The 23909-nt window shown below is 39.5% G+C and overlaps 1 protein-coding gene across 4 annotated transcripts in view; it reads left to right on the top strand.

Moving 5' to 3' along the window:
• Positions 1 to 23909, top strand: part of upSET — a 40729-nt gene that overhangs the window by 2667 nt on the left and 14153 nt on the right. For all 4 annotated transcript variants that reach the window (XR_006262733.1, XM_043432946.1, XM_043432945.1 and 1 more), the window contains exon 2: positions 20717 to 23717. Coding sequence is in view for 3 of the 4 variants with exons in the window: in XM_043432946.1 (XP_043288881.1) it covers positions 21199 to 23717 (2519 nt within the window). In the remaining variant the exon portion in view is untranslated. The remainder of the gene's footprint in view (positions 1 to 20716; positions 23718 to 23909) is intronic.

Raw genomic sequence — 23909 nt, 5'->3', positions numbered from 1 at the left:
TTTAAATAAATCGATCTTGTTTTCTATTTAAATTTACGCTGACTTCGATTCTCATTGTTCAGTGTCCTGTTGCGTTGAAAATAAGAACTCGATGTTAAAAAAACGAGAGCACTGTGTCAATTGACTCGCACGGAATATTGGCTCGGTTCGAACTTTTTTCAAAAAATATTAACAAGAAAAATCGTAATGTTGAGACTTGGAAAACTAAGCTTGTAAATAAAAATTCAACACTCGATACAAAAAACGTTGGGAAGCCCTAACCTCTGTTTGCACTCGCGTAACGTTCGACGCGCGTCGAAATAAGAAAGTGACAGATTAACAGACGAAATGGAATTCCTGTTAATTCGTCACAGTCCGATTATCCGATACGGGATTAAACAATCTCAAGGGAACGAGGGAAATTACCAATTAAAATGGACACGATTGAAAATTGGTCGTTGGACAACGAGAGAAGCCGAAACTGTACGAGACTTTGACGAGCAGGTTTAGGACAGGAAATTTAGTACTTTTCCGTGCACATTGAACGTGGGATTTTGACACGTTCGACAAACCCTTCGACCCTGTGTAATATCCGCGTTTTCCATCGAGTTCGCTCAGCTCGTAGAGCTCAACTCAAGCAATCGATAGGCTTCGACATTCGTACAATGAAAGTCGAGTGTGTTCGCAATATGCGCGTGTTATCGATGTCCATTTTTTTTATCTAAGCGCATAACAAACGTACGACGTATTATAACACCATTTTGATTGATGCAGTTACGCTGATCGGAGTTTCCGATATTTTCCGTTGCGATAATAAACACGTGAGCTTGTCGTAGAAAATGCCGGAAGTTGAATGCGCGCCGATACAAAAATAATCGTTGTACACAGTAAAGCATCCCTTTCCTTCCCGCCTCTTTTTTTCCTCCAGTATTCTCGTGACCCATCGCGACGCTCTGGCGGAAGTGTGTGCGTAAAACTCGGTACATCGACCTCTTCTTTTTATTTTTTATTTCTCTCGTTCCGGTGCTCCCCGTAACTACAATTCACAATTTTCCTTTTCCTCGGTGTACCTCAATCCTCATTATTGTACGTTCGGAAGCGACCGTTTCGCCCGTACTGTTTTTTGTTTACTTTTTCCATTTTTTTCCCTCCGCGCTCCTCGGCAACGTGCTTTTTTTCAGCGCCCATACAAACCTTCTCTTTATCTCCGTATTTCCGCGAAAAAATTATCCCCCTCAATAATTTTTCTAACGAAAAATTCATCTCACCAATTCCATAATTCGCTCCTCACAATTCCACTCGAATCGGCCCACATTTTTCGTCCTATCGGCCCTGCTTGCGATTAAGGGTGTCGTTCACTACGTGCGACCAGTTGGCTGACCTACCCCAAGCCTTTACCGAGGGTGCGGAGTGAATAACCTTGCCAGAGGGAATAACCTCGCACTGCAGGCTTATCTAATAACTTTCATAATAACAACAATAGTGACGCTCTAACAAGGGCTGTACAAGCACTGTGATCACAATGATAATGACAACGATAGAAACTCCCTGTTCAATAGCAAGTTCGAAATCGCTGTTTTCAGACCTGTGACGTTTAATTATAATCTTCAACGGAATCGGATGGCATTACGAATCTCGTTCACCCTTCTCTTTCACACAACGCTGAAGTTTCCAACGTTGGAGTCCAACGAAATGAACGAAAAAAACGTTTGTAATTCACCAATTTCAGGGTGTCTAACCACCTGAAAAGTCATGAAAATTCTTAAATGTCATGAAATTACATTCGGACCTGAAAAAATCATTAAATGTCATGAAAAATGACGAAACAACCTGATTTTTTAAGATCTCTGCAACGCTCATTGTCATTGTCGATTTTTTGGTTTTCTTCAACATGATTTCAAAATTCGCGGGGTGGCGACAATGTCTGGTTCGTCAATACTCATCATCGATATAAAAACGAATATCGAATGAATAGTTTGTGAGAAAAAAAGATTCTTTATTTCAAAATAAAATATCATTTCTTTGTTATTTTTATTGATTTTTTTTATAATTAAAAGATGAATAAAAAGTATCAGAACCATAAGAAAAGTCATGAAAAATTCCTGTTCCTTGACTTAAAAAGCCTTAAAAGTCATGAAATTTCTGTTCTGGTCAAAATTAGACACCCTGAATTTTTTATTTTACGAATCGTTGGTGCAGCTTGAAAAACTACGAATCGCAAATTTGGCAGGGAACAAAATAGGAGAATTACTGGAATTGTTGGAGAGTTTTTTCGATCATTTCGTTGGACTCCAACGTTGGAAACTTCAGCGTCATTCTTTCACTCGAGCTCAATTATTCTTGGAATACTGAGATTAAGTACACGGAGAGAAAATTTCACTAAAAACTACTATGCTGCCATAGAAGTAGGGTTCTATATCATAATATTTAAAAATTCTTAGGAACATGCATAGTAATTTTTTGTGAATCGACTCGATGAAAACTGATGTGTGATGTCAAAATAAATACATCGGTACACATGTATACCGGTATATTATCGTACAATCACGAATGAAATTCTGTTATTTACCATAGTAAATTTCTAAACACTTTGGCGTATGATCGATTTTTGTGTTCGAGCCGGGTGGGATATTTCGAAATTTTAAAAGTTGTGATATCAGTTTTGAGAAAAATAAGTAATTCGAAATTCTTATTCCCGATCGACTATTCAGCAGATTGCGTGTTTAATCAAAGATTTCTTCTTTGAATTCGTATTTACCCGAAAATATATATTTCAATAGTTTTCATTTCGAATGCAATTTTAACAGACCATCCGAATGTCAAAAGTTCATATTTTCGAATTCAAAATGGAGAGTAATTGTCAAAATGGCGATGTTTAAAATTGGAGATCACCGGTCTGAGTAAGTGAGTGAGTGAGACGCGTGCATTTGGAGCTCTCCACTGAATTTCTTTATTTTGATCGATCGACTTTCTAACGTTTCTCTATTTTGACTGTTCGACTTTTCGGTGCTTCAGTATTTCAACCTCATTAATATTTGGTCTTTCGTTATTATAATTTCAAAATTGTGAATTTTCACAGTATCGCTGACTGTAGTAATTTATGAATCGAAGGAGTGATAGTCGAATTTTCGAAAAATCGATATTTTAGTCATCGTCCTATGGGCGATTGTTACATTCTATTTTCGACGTAAACGTTCTTCGAACCTTGCAGTTTCTGCTTTATTTATTTTCAGCATTCAAAGCTCTAGTCGAATCTATCTGTCTCCATATTATCATTCGAAGTTTATAAACTCGAGATTTTAGCTGTTCCAAATTTTAGTCATTCCAACATTTGACCCCCACCCTTCGAGCTCCTCAAATTTTACTATGTTCAAGTGTAAATTTCAATTGTGAAAACAGTACTAAGCATAGCAAAACGGTATAATAATTCTACTTGACGCAGTTCATCATCGAGTCAACATAAATTTTACAACGTTTCCTTGGTGAAGTATGTAGGAAAAAATAGCACAGTTTAAACCTTCCTCACAGCAAAATACGCAATTTAAAAATTTTCATTCAGAATTGACTTGGAAATTACAATATTTTTGGTAAAAACCTCCAAAATGGGCGATATAGAACCCCAATACCATGGCAGCATAGTAATTCTTACTATTTTTCTCAAAAAAAGTGATTTTCCCAAAATTTCAGATGCATTTTTCCTGTTTTTTTTTTTTTCTCAAAAAGGGCGAAGCAAAAATTGTCTTTTCGTCTAAAATTTGAAGAAAATTATTTTTTTTAATGTGCTGACAATTTTCGTTGGAGCTCGGAGAAAAAAATCGATTTTTTGCGTCACCCTATCAAATGAATTTTTATTTTCCTTATTCAATTATATTTTCTTTTTGGATTTTCCTACTTTCACAAATATTTTCGGAGCGTGAAAAATTGATATTTTTTTCCTGTGAATTGTGACGCGCGTTGCGATTTTTTCTGACTCTTTTGTCGTTCTTCGGTGACCGAAAACTCGATCGAGGCTCGACTTGCCTCGGGATTGTTGCCAGAATGAATTAAGGAGTTTCGGTACAGGCGATACAATGTTGCCATGCTAAACCATGCTAAAAACATAAAAAATTTCAAAAAGTTTAGAATTTTATAAAATTTGGTGAACATATTCTTTAGTGCCAAATTTGACAATACAAATTTTTTAAGATTTTTCTTCTACACAGTTATCGAGTAATTGATCACTAAAGTTTACGTGTATAAGCATAGCGTTTCCATATATATAGGTATACATTCCGGGCATAAGAAATCTGCTTTAATGCGTAATTACTCGATAACTAAGTAGAAGAAAATTTTGAAAAAATTTGTGTTTTCGCACTTGATGTTGAAGAACATTATCACCAAATTTGATCAATTTCTTAATATTTTGACTTTTGTACCGAAACTCCTTAACGAGCTCGCCCCCCGCCCTTTTGAGCCCACTTTTTCGCAGTAGCCTCAGGCCCAGGGTAACTGGACAAAACTCGGCCGATACAGGCGGTCGCAGTTTTACCGAGGCTCCGTTGGCTCGAGAAACTCTCGGATAAACCGGTGCACGTTCAAGCGGTCACCCATCCAAGTACTGTCCTCGGGGGAAAAAATGTTTCCGCACACCACCGGTCGCTGTCGGTAACGATTGCATTATTTCATACTCGATTGTCCACCGAAGCGCGCCTCCTCGCATCGTCAGTGTGTACGCGTAACGGAGAATTTCGGACGCATTGAAACGAGCGACGGGGATGGGGTTTCGGGTCGGTATACCAACGCGAAAGCTGGCTTTGCCACGCCATTCCCGAGTGTCAGGAACTTCTCATGTACACGAAAAGCCTCCTCGCATGCTCCTCGTTCCCCCCTGCTGTGTACCTGGGTACCTGAGCGAAATTCGTATCGACCGCAAAACCGAGGAAAGCTTTCCATGGACGTAGACGAAAATGCGAGAGGCACGAAGGATCACGAGAGCTTCTGTTCCATCGGATAATTCGCGTACGACCGAAAACACACGGCGTGTAACGTAAAACCAAATCCTCGGAAAAATTCAACAAACATGAGCGATCAATACTCTCTCGAAAAAAATGCGAACTTTTGGATCGATCTTTCTGAAAAAAAATGGTGAAAATTAGAATTTGGAAACTGCTTCTTCAAGATGGTCAAGATGCACGATGCTCAAAGCTTACTCTGTGAGGTGCTATATTTTTCTTTTTGGCTTCCTCGTAGAGGAAGCTTTCAGCATTGTTCTGAAAGCTTGAGAAAATAATTTGTTACTTTTTTAGGCTTGTATACTGCTCCTAAAACTGAATGACGAGCCTATCAGAAAAAACAGTTTGCAACTTTCAATTTTCATCGTTTTTCCTATTTACATTGAAATTAAATAATTCCGACAACTTTGCTGGAAAGTATAGAGGAAGACTTGTACACGATATCTTGCAAAATTTCCAAAAATTAAAGCGGTTAGACGATTTTTCGAAAAACTCGTATTTTCGTAAAATTACAAAAATCGTAAAATTCAAAGCGCTCAACTGATATTTCCCAAATTCAATACCAACCTTCCCATTATGATAATCTATTTATAAAAAAAAAAAATCAGTAATAAATCTTAAAGTTTTCGGAAGTTAGAGCGTCGACACCCTTTTTTTGAAAATTTCAAAACGTCGTAGGATTCGTATTTTTTTACAAATTCTGACAAAATCATCAAAGAACGAAGAGCTTGTATAGATCAACATCTGTGCAAAACGGTAGCCCTGTATCTCAAATCGTTTACGAGTTATAAGTGTTTGAATTTTGCAGTGTCTTAACATACACACACACACACATTTAGACATTTTTTCTAGATATGATTATTCGATGTTTTGGGGCATTTTGAGCACATTGACATTGAAAACTGGAAAAAAAAATGTTCATCATCACAGCTTCCTCTATGAGAAAAAAAGGAATAAACTATTTTGCTAAACATTTACAATACTTACTTTTGGTAACGTCCTAAAATTTCTTTTCGGGATTATTATCAATATAACATTATATGGGGGTTAATTTTAGGGAGGGGGAAGATGGAAAGATCGGAAAAAAACGAATTTGAAAAAATCCGAATGAAATTTCAGTTCCTTCGCTATTGTTATCAATGAAAAATGGCTCCAATATTTTTCGCAACGTGTAATATTGATGGAAAATTGTATTGAGATTAATTTTAAGAGTGGGGGAGGTAAAAAAAAACAGAATTTTGTTTTTATGAACGAAATTTTATTTTCTTAGCCACTCTAACCATTCATTCAATATTCGACGTGTGTGCGGAATCGTTGGGCGGGTCCGGAACTTCTTCCTTATTTCGTATTTTGATTATCCTACGTCCCCTCACGATATTTTTTCACATTTAAAAAGAAAATTTTTAATAACATTTTTAACTCCCTAAAATTAATCGCGGTCCAATTTTTTACTAATCAAGATACTTGAAAAATGATTTGGCATGTTTTTAAGAAAAGTAAGTACTGTAAAAATATTCACCAAAGTTTTTTCTCATACAAAAAAATCCGATTTTCATTTTCAACAAATAATTTGATGGCTTTGAAAAAAAACTGACGGAAAACGTTGAATAAATAAATGATCACGTGCGTTTTTACAATTTAGTAAAATGAGAAAAATCATTTTTTGGAAAATTGAGATCTGTGGAGTCGTTGCACTTCAGGGATATCGCACAAATTCCCTCTCACATTGTTGCGAAAGCTCGTGTCCCCGAGCTCCCCGCTCAGCTTCGTACATCCTCGAAAAATAACGCGACAGCTCTCGAAAGTTCAAGGAAAAATAAATTTGTCCCAGTTTGGTAGTACTCTCGTATCGAATGTCGGGAAAATCCCAAGAGTTTCGGTTTTTCAGTGAGAATGAGAAGTTGTAGGATTGAGTTATGTTTTACAAAGGGGCAAGCAAGTTTTTCTTTAGGAATCGTTTCTTTCGCCTTTCACATTTTGCTGTGTCTCCTTAAAATTGCGAGTTTTTTTCCACCAATTCGATCGATTGAATTACGATTTTTATTGATGAAAAATATTCGCATTTTGTTTGTCTATTAAACGTCATTCGTAATCGAAAATTAATCGAATCAGAGGCATTGCCAAAAGCTATAGAAAAGCTCAAAAATAATGGAAAAAAATGTGTTTGCTTTGAAATTCGCGGATCATTAATTGCTCGTTAAAGAAACAAATGATCGTGGTCAAATCGGAAGCTCGCTCGGGCCGTATCTCGTATGCATTCGGTGCGACAATTCACCTCGGCCCACCGCAATCTTTATTGGCTTGAAAGAGCGCAACACGAGTCAGATTAGCGATAGGGAATAAACATAGCGAGCATCTCTCTTTGAGTGCGCTGTAGAATCAGCGAGAAAACTACAGATGTTCGTAATCAGCGAGGACACGGCAAATATATTGCGTTTTTCATCGACGCAGTAGCAGCAGCATTCAAAAGTCGAAGGAACGATAGAAATCCGCTCGTCGCGATAAAACGGATGCTCCAATTACCTCGGCTCGATGAGCAAATTAATATCTCCGAGTGCCAACAAAAGAAAAAGAAATAAAATCGAAGATGTCCGGTGACTGTGGAATCGATTAAGGTGGTTCCTCCACGAGACAGTTAAATTAGGAAATTATTTAAATTTGGCATACGCATTGTTTAACATATGAACAACACCTCTATAAAATTTTAACAAGTTTCACCATCCCGAACCCGAGATATATGTAATCGAAGTTGACTCAATTAACACGTAACATATGGACCATGCATGAGCAAACGGCACATTATTAATTCTACCGCTAGTACTAAAATTAGGAAGTTTATAAAAAACGAGGAGGAGCTAGAGCAGGATATCACAGATATTGTGAAAAAAAATCAAGGTGATTGACCATCTAGTTTGACAGATATAGCCTCGAGAAGTACCAAGGTTTAGGCTGCATACGATATATTTTGCAAGCGAACAAGCGAATGTCGTCTGTATAGACAACCTTTTCTGTGTATTGAAGCGTAACCTGGATAGTTCCGTCAAAAAATTTACTCACGATGTCGGATCAAAAATACTTTTAGAATAAATTTTACGAAAGCAAATGATATTTGTACTATATCTGCTGGCACCGAGTACGTATATAGGCTCTTTACAAAGTTATTGATTACGATCCGAACGAATTATCGAGCCTTTTAATATGCAGACAGTACATAACTTTTGGTTGGGGCTGTCGCAGAGGATCAACCTTAAGTGGGAATCGATTCCCTCGCAAGATTTGCGACGTGTTTCGATGGTCCAGGAAATTTCAAGAGTTTCATCAATCCGATGGCAACTCGACGACTGTACGGAGTACTCAAAGTATCAGTAGAAAAATATTTCACAATTTTTCGTTTCATTTTATTTGTGCCCACGGAGTGCCATGGGGCGAATGAAAATTAACAAATAAAATATTCACAGAAGAGAAGAAAAAATAACGAAAATAAAATAATATTAAAAAATATATGTATGACAAAAAATGGAATGAAAAAAAGCACAGAACAAAGGCGTATAATCAAAACCAAAATGAAAATAGAAACGCAAACTATAACAAAAAATAGAATGCAAAACAAAATTCAAAAATAATAACGCATAATCGAAATTTAAAATAAAAAAGCAAAAAATACGCAGATAAACGTATCATGAAATGCAAAAAAGAATTCAAAAATAATAGAGCATGATAAAAATAAAAATGAAAATAAAAAAAAAATGCAACTGTCGTGGAACGCAAAATAATGCTAAATAAAACGCAAAATCAAAATAAAATAAATAAATAAACGAGCATACTACAAAAAATAGAACGCAAAACAAAAATCAAGAATAATAGCGCATGAACAAAATAAAAAATAAGAAAGCAAAAAATACGCAGACAAACGTATCATAAAATGCAAAAAAGAATTCAAGAATAATAGAGCGTGATAAAAATAAAAATGAACATGCAAAAAAATACGCAACTATCGTGGAACGCAAAATAATGCTAAATAAAACGCAAAATCAAAATTAAACAAAAAAAAATAGACAAACGAGCAAACAAAAGATAGAACGCAAAACAAAATACAAGAATAATAGCGAGTGATCAAAATAAAAAATAAGAAAGCAAAAAAGACACAACTGAATGTATGATAGAATGCAAAATAATGCTAAATAAAACGCAAAATTATACAAAGAATAATCAAAATAAACTCGCGTAATGAAGCGCAAGCAAAATTGCTGTAGGAAAGACAATTTCCCACGCACAGTTTTGCAATAAATTTTTTGATAAAAAAAAATTTTCTTTTTTTTTTCAACTTTGGAGCCAGTACAATCTTGTTTCTCCAAAATCAGTGCAGGATTCGTGATTTTTCATTATTATTTATTCCACAGCTAAACTGTTTTTTTTTTTTCATAACTCCATGCAGACTGCTCAAACACGAAATTTCTGTGCTGCAGAAATGAAACAAGAAAACACGTGATTAGTCCTAAAAATGTGAAAAACAAGAAATATGAAAACTTTTTTCTGTCGAAGCAAATACTTATTTCAAGATCGTTTACAAATATGTTTTGAACGAATGAAATCGAACGTGTCATAAAAATTCAATTTTCAAACAACGCTTTTAGAGCTCGTGAAACGACGCGGCACGATTAAAATTCGTAAGCTTTTCACGAATTAGTAGAATTTTGCACAAATTATTGCGGAGTCGCATGAAGTGCATAAAAAATAAATAATAGAGAAAAATATTCTTTGTTATCATTGGATCGTGGCACGGTCGTGTGGTCATCGACTGCATCACACAGATATTATGCAAAGATAAAATAACGCGCTGTGGTGGAGCGCGTTAGCCGCGTAATAAACGCGCGCGCGCGCGAGTGAAGCTCGAATGGATGCGCAGTAATCGTTCTCGCACACGATCCCCCATGCCCATAAACGTCAAAACTCAGTTAAGGACGAGGGTATAGAAAACACGATAGAGAAATAAATAAAAAGAAAACCATGAATATGAGGAAAAAACGATGTAAAGAAGAATGAGAGAATGCACAGAGTCTCTCGAGTACCGCCATCTCGAACGAGACTCGAGCACTCGCACGAGAGAGGTATTTTCGTTGTTATTATTATTATTATCGTGGTCATAATAATTCTCGATGGACTCTGCAGACTCGCGCTTCGTTTCGACCGAACTATACCTTTTTCCTCTTTCCCCCCCCCCCCCCCCCCCCCCTTAAAACTCTCCATGTGTTTCGCGGCAGGAACTTTTCGTGCACGAGCAATTCTGCATCAATGTGTCTAGCGCAGCCTCGGAACAACTCAAAAGACGATCCTTTCGTGAATCTCAAGTTTTACAGACGCTCAGGCTCGCGCCTTCTCGACCTGAACTTTAACCCTCGGTGAAGTTCAGAGAATTGTGTTACGATAAAGAAAAATCGAGGGAGAAAATAATCTTGGAAATTCAAAGAGGCCAAAAAATTTCGAAAAAACGACATTCGGTAGGCGAATTTTTCCAATTTTTTCATCGCGGAATGTGCCTCTCGGACTTGCCCAAATCAACAACACTCGCGCAGTACAAGGGTTAAAAATGTCAGTCGAAATAACTCAAGGGTCGAAGGATTTAATGAAAAAGCTCGAGCACCTACATCCGGAAATAACGATGATTAATTTCGTAGCCCTCTAGCTCAGGGATGCAACATTTCAGTAGTCCGAGGAAGATCCACATTAAAATAACACGAAGCACAGAATCACGCAAACACACTGAGAAAGAGAGAAGTCGAAAGAAAGAGGGAGGAAAAGAAGGGCGAGATGAACGTGCGTGTACGTTTTATATGCTGGAGTTTATAACCTTGGATGAAACGGCAAGCTCTGCACAATGGCCCAGCAGCAGCAGCACACCAGCAACGATGTCGTCTTTCCTGGCTGCTGGCTTTCCTACATATTCTTCTCGTCGGCGTTCCTCCTCCCCTCTTTCGCTATACGTTAACCGGAGAGCTGCTCTCGCTTGTAAAAGATCGAATAGCAACGCGGAGGATCTTCCTCGTCCTTTTCACAAAGGTATAGCGTTGCTGTATCGTTTGCAAACTCTCTCGCCGCGTTACCGGAGAACTACACCTTCAGAAATTCATACAAAACGTCTTTATTCTTTTTTTTTCCGGTAAATCCTGTGGAAGAATTTTTTCGAGTTATTTCGTACAACGTAGAAAAAACCGTGGGTCCGACGTGCTCGAAATCGTTCAAACTGTATTTTCAATAAATTTTGATTTTTTAGGTAATCGTATTTTGTTGGATTTATCGTCTCCGAGCGATTTCTAACGCCGCCATTTTTTGACGTTTTGAGGTTATGTTCTGCGAAACAGAAAAGTCGGACCGTCGATCCAATCGGAATAGATCGATTATTGAAACGCTCATTTTTAAATCTTGAATAAAAGACATAATTAACCGAGAATCTTGCTCGAGATTATTGAATTTTGGGACGAATAATTGAGAAATGAAAAATGCAGAGCTTCGGAGCGCTCTCTGAAGGGAGTTTCTGCCAGTCCTTTCTTCGTGACTTTGGGCGGGTGGGGACGCAAGAAAGTACCGTCGAGATATGCAATTTTGTTGTTGTGGCTTGTACACTCCGCGTACACATAAAAAGCCAGCGGTGTGTATGAACGCGAATGTGAGGATAGACTTTCGTCTTTCTACGTGAGCGGTTACATTCCCGAGTGATTAATCCGATGATTGTACCGCGGCTTCTCCGGTGCTCTTAAAGCAAGAGCGACGAGAGTTGGATGCTCGGAGGATTTTCCCTTCCCGTGGCGGTACAAAGCCTGTATATTTCGTCGATTCGTGCATTACGACGTATGTACGAGAAAGGAAATCCGCGCTCGCACTGTAATAATACTTCACCGTCCGTGCGATGGCGCCCATAGAGCACGTTTTACACAACACAGATACGCCGCGCACACATAAACATGCATACATATGGAGAACCGACAATTGCCGTTCACTGTACGTTTCACATAGTGCTCGGCAAAAGTCTTTCGAGTCTCTGATGCTCGAGCTCTCGTTCTTTCTCTCCCGCGTGTTGTCCCCTGACCCCGAGACCTTTTGCGACTCGATATTCTCGAATAATTGAACGACGCGTCGACGACTAGCAAATTAATCGCATACTCACGCTTCATCCAATGCTCTAAACATTTTTTTTTTTTCACTCATTGAAATATAAAATCCGCTCGTACAATTGATCATGTTTTGATAAATTACGACAATTTTTTGGTTAGAATTTTCATGTTTTTTCGAATTTGCATTCGGAGTTAAAGAAATAAACAATTAATTATTCTGTCATCTGTCATTATTTTATTAAATTGAGCACAAAAAAGTCAAATTTTAACCGTTCATCGGAATAATTCAAATTCCAAAAGTATCGACCTTTCGGAATGCAACTCGAATTGCGCGTATCAGCCAACAGGTAACGAAGCTATTCGATTCAACCGCAAGATGGCGAGGCGTTCGCGCTTAGATTCTCTATTCGTTTTCATGGTCGACTCTCGGGTAATAAACCTCACTTCGTTGAATATTTATACTCCAGGAGGCGCTGGGAGGGGCGGGCGGAGCGAGGGAGAAGAGATGTAGGATAGTACACGAGAGAGAAACGGGCAGCAAATACTTGGTTGGGGTGTCCGGAATATCGCGTGCACTTGCAATGTTTTTTTAAATTTCGAGTACAGTCCGATACCGTCCGTGACTCGCTAACGGACTTTCACAGTGCCTCTCCTACTTGGGTTATCAACAAAATGGACGCTTCGCAGTTTTTGAAACCAGACATTAGTCTATTTTTGTTTTCGTTCTCCCTGCGCCCCTCGTTCGCCCTTCGTTCGCCCTCGCTTTTCTCGCCTCTACCGCCGTCCATCACGAAGCGCGAATACACAAAACGAACTGAAAACAAACCGTCCAGTTTAACGTAGATCGTGTTGTGCCGAAGCGACATAACTTCATTTTATTACCATTCAGATTTCGTACTTCGGAGAGGTTACCATGAAATTTATTGCCACAACTTTTGCATCTGTTACTAAATATTGTTATAATTACGACGCCATTGTAGCTTCGAAAGTCAAAACCCGAAATTGAACCAACGAAAATAGCAAAAGGAAAAAATTGAATTTTTTTATCAGTTTTGTTCGATTCCGAAAGAATTTCGGAATGTTCTTTCAGATTTAGGGTACGAACGTCCAAGCATATTTTCGAGTTTCTTTTGATGAAATCTGGCGGAAAAAAGTAACCGCGACAGTCCAACGATTTTTCCTCAAATTCGAACCATGTTCCTTCCAAAATGGCGGACGTCTAGTCTGACAGCCGTCCGTTCGAATGGCCCACCCAGAAATAGGAAACGAAGAGTTTTTGACGAACGATTCGATTAGCCGACGTCTCGTCGGGCTGTGTACAGAAACAAAACTTGGGTCTTTCCTTCCGTGAGAGCTCAGAAACGAATGCTCTTCGAAACCCTCACCCACGGCACACTGATAGTCGCACATACTCTTCTCGCTCGTCCCTCTCGACGCCTTGGCCCTTTTAGCTTCCTTTTTTCGTCTCTCTTTTGCCGGATTGCATTTGCTGGCAACGCTCGTAGTACAGAAGAAGATGAGGGGAGAGAGAGAGAGAGAGAGAGCGAGAGGGAGAGAAACGACGGATACCGGTTACCGGCGAGACACGACAAGGTCCTGAGATATTTCACTGGCCTCTTCGACGCTTTGCACACAAACACACATGGACGCAGAGAAAGATCGTCCAAATGCATTTAAGCAACTCGGAGAGAAAACTTTCCCCCTTTCGGAGAACAAAAAGACATTCGTAAACGCTTCAGCCTCGATTCTGTCAACAATCCTGCAGAACCGGCTCACCTTCCTTTCGTCAATATGAGTTTTAGAGAGAATGAAAAAAAAAACATTTAACTCTTCAATTAAATCCATTTGGGTTCGATGTTTGACTTGCTTTTCACAGCTCGAACGGTCAAACTATTTTTATTTCCGTAAATTTGTAGAGACTTGGCCATGCCAGATTTATGCTCATTCGATCGATTATTTCGCAAATTTACATTTTTTTTTCTATTCTCTTCAAGATTGTTCTTCCTGTTCTTTTATCGTTTTAAATTATTGTTTGATTTCGTAAATTTCGGCACGGGAATTGCTTTCTTCTAATGAAACTCTAAAAAAAGTTTTCGCTCAAATTTCCATTGGCAGCTGTCTCGAAGCGCGAGAACTGTGTACCAACGGTCGGTAACTTGAATTCCAATAGCCCGTAATTAATACACAAAGGAATTCAAAAAGTTGTGAGTTTATTTTAAAAATGATTGTAATAGTGAGAATGCTTTTGTAAAAATTTTCACGAATTTTCGCTACGAAATGTTTTCCCCAATTTTCCGTTACTAAATTTCGAATACCTCAAACCGATAATCATAAAAAAAATGAATTCTAACCACACTTTCGTCAAAGTCCCGAAATTGCGAACAACACAAATAACCGTAATTACGTCTAATTGCAGCAATGGAAGAGAAGAATTAACAGAATTGCGAGAAAAAAACGCCGCATGTTCGAACAATTGGGACAAAGAGAAATGGAAACGACATTTCGTGGTTTCGCGTTGATCGCTAATAAACTTACAATGGCACCGTATGCAGAGTCATGAACAGAGCAAATTTTGTGCACATTCTGTACCTCTTTGTACGTTCGTTGTGTACGTGGATATAGGTTCGTTTGGGAATATGTAATTTGGGTTCGCGGATCGAATCAATGCACAAGGGTCGAGGTACGCCAAGTAGGTCGTCGCTGCAGCAGATCCCATTGCTGCCAACGGAACCGGCCACAATGAGAGAGAAAGAGAGCAACGGCGCAGCGGCGGCGGAGGGGGTGGGCGAGTGGAGTGGAAAGAGGCTGCAATGTGTGTGTCCGTTTTCAGAGAGAGCCTCTGCTCGCTGTCGCGAAAGCGAAACCCCCGCGCGCACAAGCGGTTTACACACTTTGTGTCATGCATGCAGTCCCGCCAACGACGACAGCGACATACTCGCAATAACAAGCAACAAACACCGCGAACTGGTGAGCTTGGTGAGGATATCGTTAGTCCTTTGGGTATGTAATCGAGCGCTGGGAAAAAACGCTCTTTTTGGAGAGCCCACGCTTCTCTGGCGAGCCCGAAATATTCCGGTCGCATTTTACCTTTAAAACAGACGATGTCCGAAGCGAATTAGCCGAGTATTCGAGACCGCCTTGTGGCGTCTCGTATTTTATTGGACACGATGGATTTGAAATCTTCATTCTTCCGGACCGCCTTCAAGACTCGCATCGTTCCCCATAAATCTTCTATTTTTACATTTTTTCTTCATAGTTTTTACATCGAAATTCTCAAAAGCAGGAATTCAAGTCCGATCAAGTTTTTGACTAAGTAAGAATCGGCTAAAAAGTTAACCTCAAAAAGTGATCTCGAGTATTATTGATTCTGGGTGAAAAAAAAAATGGATTGGCGTCAACGACCGTATTCGAAGTAGAATCAACGCCGCTGAATTCCTACAGCAAATATTTTTCTCACGCTCGGTTTATTTTGACGAAACTCGCCAAAACTCGCTTTCGATCGAAGCGAATTGAAAATTAACCTCAAATTTTGAGGTTATGGAAACAGACCATTTCCGAAACAGAAATCGTAGTGCATTTCAACACTCGCACGACATTTTATCATCTTCGTACGAATGATCGATTCTTGACGTAAAAACTTCGTTTTTCATTTCGTTAATAACGACGGCTCGAAAAGAGCGGACGAGAAGCGCGGTTCACGGGAACGATAATACCACAGATTTACTTTCTCAATTCGATGTTCTCAGTTTGCAAGAGAATTCATTACCCAAAGGAACTCGGTGAGTCGAGCGAGTCGCCCTTTATGAATCTACACATAATACGCGCTGCTTAAAGACACATTTTGTGTTTATGCCACTCCCAAGCTCAATATACGACGCAAATTCATGGGAATGAGTCACTCCTTTCGTTTCCTTTGCGACGCAACAGTTTAGTGTACAAACATAAACGTGTCGCAGCGGAGATTATCGGCCAAGAGGTTGTTCGGCGGCGTGTGGAGGCTCACGCACGATCTTATCGTGCGTCGTGCGTGAATCCACCTTCCTCGTAATATTCCTTTTCCAATATTATTTTTTCATGCGGGCTCGATCGCTCGGGAGTCCTAACCTCGGCCAACCATAATGTTCGTGTGCGTCTTCGCTCGGAAATCGTTTCGTGACGAAAATGAAATCACTGCCAAGGTACAACGTGTGTGCAGCTCGGCCCTCTCAATGTCACTTCGATGCTCTCTTCCTTTCACCACGTTTCGGCCCGTACAATAACCGGATGCATTCCTATAACCCGTTGACCGATTTCGTTCAATCGATCATCGATTACGACTCTGATTTCCTGCCTAATTATCATTCCCACTCTGTAACAACGTCACAATTTTGGAAGCAGTTTTTTTCGTTATTTTTTTTCATTTTCCAATTGGTTTTTTCTCTCGATCATTTTTTGCTGGGGATTTGACACAACGATGGGTACTGAGACTTTTTTTTCATCGAATTTCGGCCAAAGTCTGACTTGCACTCGCCAAATGAGCTCGATTTCAGAGACATTTTGACTTTTCCGCATTTTCACAAAATTTGGGTGATTAAGGAATTTGAAGGTAACAAAAATTTTGACATCAGAAAAACATGGGTTTTGGTCCATCCAATTTTTGTCTACGTTACGTATGAAAGTATGAAAATCAAAGAAATCTGTGTTTATGATAGATTTCGTAAAAAGCAAACGGTCAATGTTTATTCATAAAAATGCAAAGTCAATTTTATAACTCGATTTGAAAAATCGTCTTTTTATTTCATCTGCCTTTCAGATGTCTGAAACGCCATCCGCCATGTTGGATTCCAACGCGACGTCACTCCGATAGTAAACAATCTAGATTTTGATCGTCCGTTCTGTGTTATTTTGAAATTTTACGAATTATTGTCACGTTTGTGGACTTCTATCATTTATTTTATTAAAATCTCGTCGATGGTGGCGACGAATCCACTATTTTTGTGGCGTTTTTACACTTTTCTTAAGGGGTTACATGGGTTCAATCGGGGGAAAAAAGGTCTGTTTTCAACAATTTTTTTTTAATATAAAAAATGAAATATTTTATTCAAACTTTTTACTGGTTTTAAGATACACATTTGAAAGAAAATTTCTGAAATTTTCAAAGGAAAATATTCGAAACTCCGCCATTGTGACGTCATTTCCGGTGACCCCTCGGAAAAAGGTGCGTCCGCTTTGACAGTAGAACTCGTGACAGGATCATCCGAAGTGGAAAAAAATTTGTGTTTTAGTTAAGACCATAAACTAGAATTTGAACGAAGGAAAAAAAAAGTGAAAATTGGATTTTTGGCAGACCTTTTTACAAAAAAATGCAAATTTTGGTCAAATTTGCTCAGAATTTTTTTTTTTTAATAGTCGTGATTGAAAAAAAAAATCCTTCGTCCAAGTCCTCGTGAATTGTATTTCGAAGACCTGTGTAAAATTTAATCAAGATCGGTTGAGTAGTTTTCGAGAACTTTTGACAACCGACTTTGAAAACGCGGTTTCGAGAAAAACGCGTTTAAAGTTTTGAGTAACAATAAAACTGGAAAAGAAATTTTTTTGTAACTTACATTGAATCGTCGATTCCTGGGCCATAAAGTAAAGAACTCTCGAAATGTTGTAGAAATTAATAAGACAACAAGAAAAAGTCGATTTTTTGAAACTGTGAAACCCGTGTAACCCCTTAATTGCACTCGGGCACGAGACACCAATGATCCGCGTTATAACTCATTATTTTCACAAATCTTGTTAGTACTTGGTCTTTCGCAGTGGCGTTGTTTACCAACGGAGTTACGTCACGAACCGAAACGACACGGCGGCTAGCGTTTCCGCGCGAAAATTCAAAATCATAAATAAAAAATATTTTTTAAGACACTTCCGGTGTTATAGAATTGAAACGAAAATTCTACCGGTTCATTACGATCTCAGAATGAATTGAAAACAGTTTTGAAAAAAGGTGTGATTCGCTATTGCGTTGAGAATAAGGAAGTGAAAATTTTCATTTCGATTTTTAGTTTAGAAGTCATTGGGAAGTATCTCGTTTTATTTAAATGTCGGATTTCGGATGAAAAGTAATTTTCGAAAACGAAGAAATTCGAGACTAAAACGAAATTTTTGACAGCAAGAGAAAAAAGTGTTTTAAAAATATAAACGGGGAGGATTAGTTGAAGTTGAGACTGGAAAAAACGCTGCGAAAGGATCATCCGCATGTTTCCGACACTCGAATAAAACGATTTTGACGAGGTGCATCGATAAGCCGAGCAACAACAGGGAACCCACTCACAAACGAGTAGTTTCAAATGTCTCGTGAAAGCTATTCGTTATATAGATTCTCTCGGCCGATCGCGTTCATTCCAGAATCCCACTGCACTTGTGTCCGCTCGTATACGAACGTTTCCGCGTGGTTTTTTAAACTCGCGCATCCAACGTGGAAGCTACCGCGGAGAGTTTTATCCAAGGAAACGCACGGGGCCTCTCCCTCGTTGCGATAGAAAGTGAAACAAGAGATTTATCGAGATACGCGGTTTCGATACTCTCCGATTTCCGGTAGAAAATATTGCGTCGTTGCTCGGATGTTTAATTCTGTTGAAAAATTCTATTTTCTGCCACTAGAATATGAGTGGTTTTCAATATTTGCAACTGCTTTCAATAAATCGATCTCAATGTCAAAAAAGTGACCCAGGCCTTTTATTTCCTTTTGCAATACCTCAAAGTGCTCAATTACCGACACTGTGCAGTCTATTCTGTCGATCTGACGTTGGAAAAAAACTAAAAAAAGTCGCAAAAATCCCTCAATTTATGCTGACGTAGCCAAACGTTACTCGTTGTGCTTTGAGGAGTTTCGGTACAGGCGATACAATGTTGACATGCTAAACCATGCTAAAAACATATAAAATTTGGTGAACATATTCTTTAGTGCCAAATTTGCCAATACAAATTTTTAAAGATTTTTTTTCTATACAGTTATCGAGTAATTGATCACTAAAGTTCACGTGTATAAGCATAGCCTTTCCATATATATAGGTATACATTCCGGGCATAAGAAATCTGCTTTAATGCGTAATTACTCGATAACTAAGTAGAAGAAAATTTGGAAAAAATTTGTGTTTTCGCACTTGATGTTGAAAAACATTATCACCAAATTTCATCAATTTCTTAATATTTAGACTTTTGTACCGAAACTCCTTAAGGTAGTACTGGATGGAATTTCCGTACTTCGTGATGCAATAAAAATCTGAAAAAATTCAGCAACATTTGAAAAGTTATGAACTACAATTATCAATAATAATATTGCCCAAAAGTTATTAATAAATTGTTTAATAAAATAATTTTTTAAGAATTTTACAGTAAACCCTTGTTTTTTTTTTTTACGAATCGAGCGTGCGCATTTTTCTGAATGCTCATGATTTTTTTCAGAATTTTCGTGGATTTTTGAAATTCCCTTTTTTAAATTTTTCAAGTGGCTCTATTTGTACATTTTTGATCCAGTAACGTTGAGACTTTTCAAAACTGATGGTAAATATGTCTTTTAAAACATATCCAAAATTCAAATTTTTAAAAATTTTTTTCACAATTTTTTCAAGAAATTTCAAAAATCCACGAAAATTCTGAAAAAATTCATGAGCATTCGGAAAAATACACACATTTGATTCGTAAAAAAAAAACAATAGGTCACCGCAAAATTATTGAATAATTAATTGTTTAAACAATTTGTTATTAACTTTTGGGCAATATTACTATTGATAATTGTTGTTCATAGCTTTCCAAATGTTGTTGAATCTTTTCAGATTTTTATTGCACCACGAAGTACGGAAATTCCAATCAGATATAATTTTTGGTCGAGCTATCCATCCAGTTATATATTAAGGTGCATGCTAGTCAAATGAGTGCTAAATTTTCAAAACGCTTTTAGGCCAAGTTTAACGTATCGATTAAATGTATTATTAGCGGATTTGCATTAAGATGTAAAAATATTTGAAACACTAGTTTTGCAAAACCATCAACTGTGATAAATGCAAATTTCCACGCTGACACATTTTCACTGGTATTTTTCAAAGAATAATCTGCTTTTTTTCATCGATTTTATTGCAACAAGTCTCATTTTGTTCGTCAACCGATCCTCTACGAATCCACCATGTAGTTGTTTTTTTAACTCGATCGTTTCACTGTTGCAGCCAATTGTTCATTAAGGGAAAGAACTTTTTCATTCATAATTTCTCTCAGGAATGAGTTTAAAGGAAAATCTACGTGGTGAATTCGTAGAGGATCAGTTGAGGAACAAAATGAGACTTAGTGGAATAAAATTGGTTAAAAAATAGAGATGATTCTTTGAAAAATAACTGTGAAAATGTGTCATCATGGAAATTTGCATCTATCAGTTAATAGTTTTGTAAAACTATCGTTTTAAATATTTTTTCACGTTAATAAAATATGCTTGAATACACATCTACTAACAATAAGTTTAATCGGTACGTTGAACTTGGTCTAAAAGCGTTTTAAAAATATAGCACTCATTTGACTAGCATGCAGTACATGAGTTGCCTTAAGAACTTGAAAATATTGACGAGATAAAAAGCGAAGAATGAAAAGAACTAAAAATTTGTGTGTTTTTCTGAATTTCAGCATATGGTCGAAAGTTCTCAAATAGCGCAGGAGGTTTATCGGATCGGCGGGTCGGAAGGGGCTGTTAAGGATACGGAGTCGAGGAGGATATCGTCGGTGGGAAGGGCCCCGATCATCTCGGGGTTGGAATTTCGATCAGCAACGCATCGTCAAAGGCCTTCAAGACGTCGACCCCGTCGGTTATCAAGTTAACGGGGGCTGGTGGGCCGGTTGGAGGAGGAAGAGGAAGTGGGAGCGGTGGCGCAGTATCGAGTGAAGAAAAGTTGTCTGGCGGAGGGCAAAGTTGCGGGGGATCGACGGGTTCGTCAGGAGGAGTAGCGATAGTGGTACCAGCGATTGGTACGGCAGTTTCGAGCGTTGTAACTCGTGACAAGTGCATCGGTAGCAGCGATGCTGCCAATTTATCGGACAATATTAACGTCACGGTCACAGGAAGCAACGTTATCGACTACGCCGTTGCGAAACCGGCGGAGGCGACCAGTATGAGTTTCGTTTTACAGTTGGAGAGCAATGCCGACGAGCGGGATCACAAAAATGTTAATATTCCGAGCAACGATTCGAAGGGAAGGACGAGCTCGAGCGCGGAAGTCGTGCCGACGTCGGCGACGTCTTCCTCATCGTTATCGTCAACGTCAGCAGCGGTGTTACAAATAGCGCGGGATACAACAACGGTGGTTGAGACTAGCGCTTGTTTGTCCGGCGGCAAATTGCCAGTAGTTTATCCGGGCAGCAATCAGCAATCGAGAATCAGTCAGATTTTACAGAATCCTAAAAATCTAGCGATTCCGACGTGCAACAATGCAGGCACGGCTGTCCTAACCGGCGGAGTTTCCAGTAACAATAATAAGCAGTCGGGACAAGCGACGCTCGTTTATTCCGCGGGCAGAACGGCCAAGGAAGTCCCGAAAGTCGCGTGTCAACAAACAACGAACACGACTCAGGCGCTGACGACGCGCGTCGTCTCACAAAAGTTGCCGACCGGTGGAAATATTCAGCAATTCGTCAATGCTAATGCGAGCTCCTGCATCAACGCTGTCGTCAACAGCGCTGTCATATCCTCCACGAATTCGCTGTCCGTTGGAGGGAACGTCTGTCAAAGCGGCATGAAGGCCACGCTGACACCGACCGGCAACAATCTCGTATGCCCTTCGCTGAGCCAGGCTCAGATTGCCGCCGCCGTATGTACGCAAAATTCCAATCAATCGGTCAAGCTGACCAGCGCTAATTTCGAAACTTTACAATGTAACAAAAGTTCCCAACAGCAAACGACGATGGCGACCCTAACTGCGGTAACTCAAGGCTCAGGGGTGCAGCAGAAATTGCAACAAGTGCCGGTACAACACGTGGTCGGTAGCCTCGCCGGAATAAAATCAATCAACGCTATCGGCTCGTTGCAGAATATTCACAGGATACAGGTGAAAACTGCTCAGGGCGTGCCGATAACAGGTGCTTTGGCTGGATCCCAAACGATGAATTTTCAAAAGCTCAAAAGTATCAGTGGCCCTCCGAACAATCAACAGGTTAACGTCCAGCGAACACCAGTTTCTCGTGTACTCACGCAAACTAAATCGCAACAAGCGTCGCTCACTTCTTCGGCTCAATCCACCAGTCAACAAATCACCATGAACCAGGCAATGAGCAACGCGAGTATGCAGCGAGTTCAACAGTTACCCGCGGTTCAGGGAAAAACCGTTGTGAACAAATCTTCGAATCAACCGCAGCAGCAGCAACAGCAGCAGCAGCAGCAACAACAAATATTTACGAATCAAAAAGTTGTGCAGGGACAAATTTTAATGAACGCATCGAACCATTCGAATCAGAAATTACACCAGGTCCCACCGGTACAACAAATCTCGTCTCAGCAACAAACAACGAGCCAACAGCAACAAGTCAGTCAGCCTCAACAGATTAATCAACAGACTCAAGTTATTCAACACAAGTTGCCGCCTGTTTTGCCTCAGAAAACACAGGTCGTTCAAAAGCAGCAGCAACATTTACTCGTCGGTGCTCTCAACAACGTCCAAAAATCTTCTGTCCCAGCTGTGCCGAGCTCAACCCCGAAAAACAATGTTGCTCAACCAGGTTTACCTGCCCACATGACGAATCAGCAACCGGTGCAGAAACACGCCGGAGTTGCACAAAACGCAGCGCAGCAGTCGAGGCCACAGGGAGTTGCGGCTAATTCTCAAAAGTCTCAATCAACGCCTGTTCAGCGCGTTGGCACAGCTCAGACAACTGTTGTCACCAATGTTCCACAAAAAGCTGGCCCGATTACGAATTTGCCCGGCGGTAATCAAAGAAATCAGAGCATTGGCGGTACCAAAATTCAACAGCCCCAGCAACAGCAGCAACAAATGATAATGAGAGTCGGGCCAACGAAAAATCCCCAAAATATGAATGCCGGCAGTTTGAAAAACATCTCACAAAAAACGACCAACATCGTTAAGGCCGGAAACCAACCGGGTGTCGTCCAAGCTACCCCGAATCGAAACTTGAATGCCCAAACCTTGAAAATCATTCAGCAGTCCCAGCAAAATCAACAGTTGCAGCAACAAGCTCTCCACGTCGCACAGCCCCCACAGCAACAACAGCAACAATGTTCTGTGATGCCAGGAGGCCAACCGATTCCCCAAAAATTACCAGGTTGCATAAAAACTATACCCCCACAAAAACCACCGACCCAGCGAAACAACGCGCAACAGAAAATCACCGGTATTAAAACTTCACTCAACACCAATATGAGCGCTCTCAAAGTCCAGTCCCAAAATGTTACGATGCCCCAAAAATCGACCATCAGGACGCTTCTGCCTCAACAACAATCAGCTGTCGCTAATATGATGCTTCACAAGAATCAAACTGTCAAAATACAGCAGCAAAATATTCAACAAAAACAAATGATCCTGGCGCCTCAGTATTCTCAACAAATACGGCCGCAGACCGGACAAATTAAAACTTTGGTACCGGTCACAACGACGGAGTCTCGAAAGGAATTGGACATCAAGTTAGTAGATTTCAAAAATGCCAATGACTTCGGGGAAAACTCTAAATTTATAGAACATTCGAACGACTTGGCTCGCACTGTTAGCATCACATTTTTCTTGCCCGTGTGCAAGCTTCAAAGCGCGTCTGCAGTGTCGCAGAGACGAGCGGGCTCATGGCGTTTTCGACCTGAGATTCGTGCAACGGGGGCGAA

Source organism: Venturia canescens, chromosome 1, assembly GCF_019457755.1.
Source record: "Venturia canescens isolate UGA chromosome 1, ASM1945775v1, whole genome shotgun sequence".
NCBI classification, from domain to species: domain Eukaryota; kingdom Metazoa; phylum Arthropoda; class Insecta; order Hymenoptera; family Ichneumonidae; genus Venturia; species Venturia canescens.
This window is presented reverse-complemented; position numbering and strand designations above follow the sequence as displayed.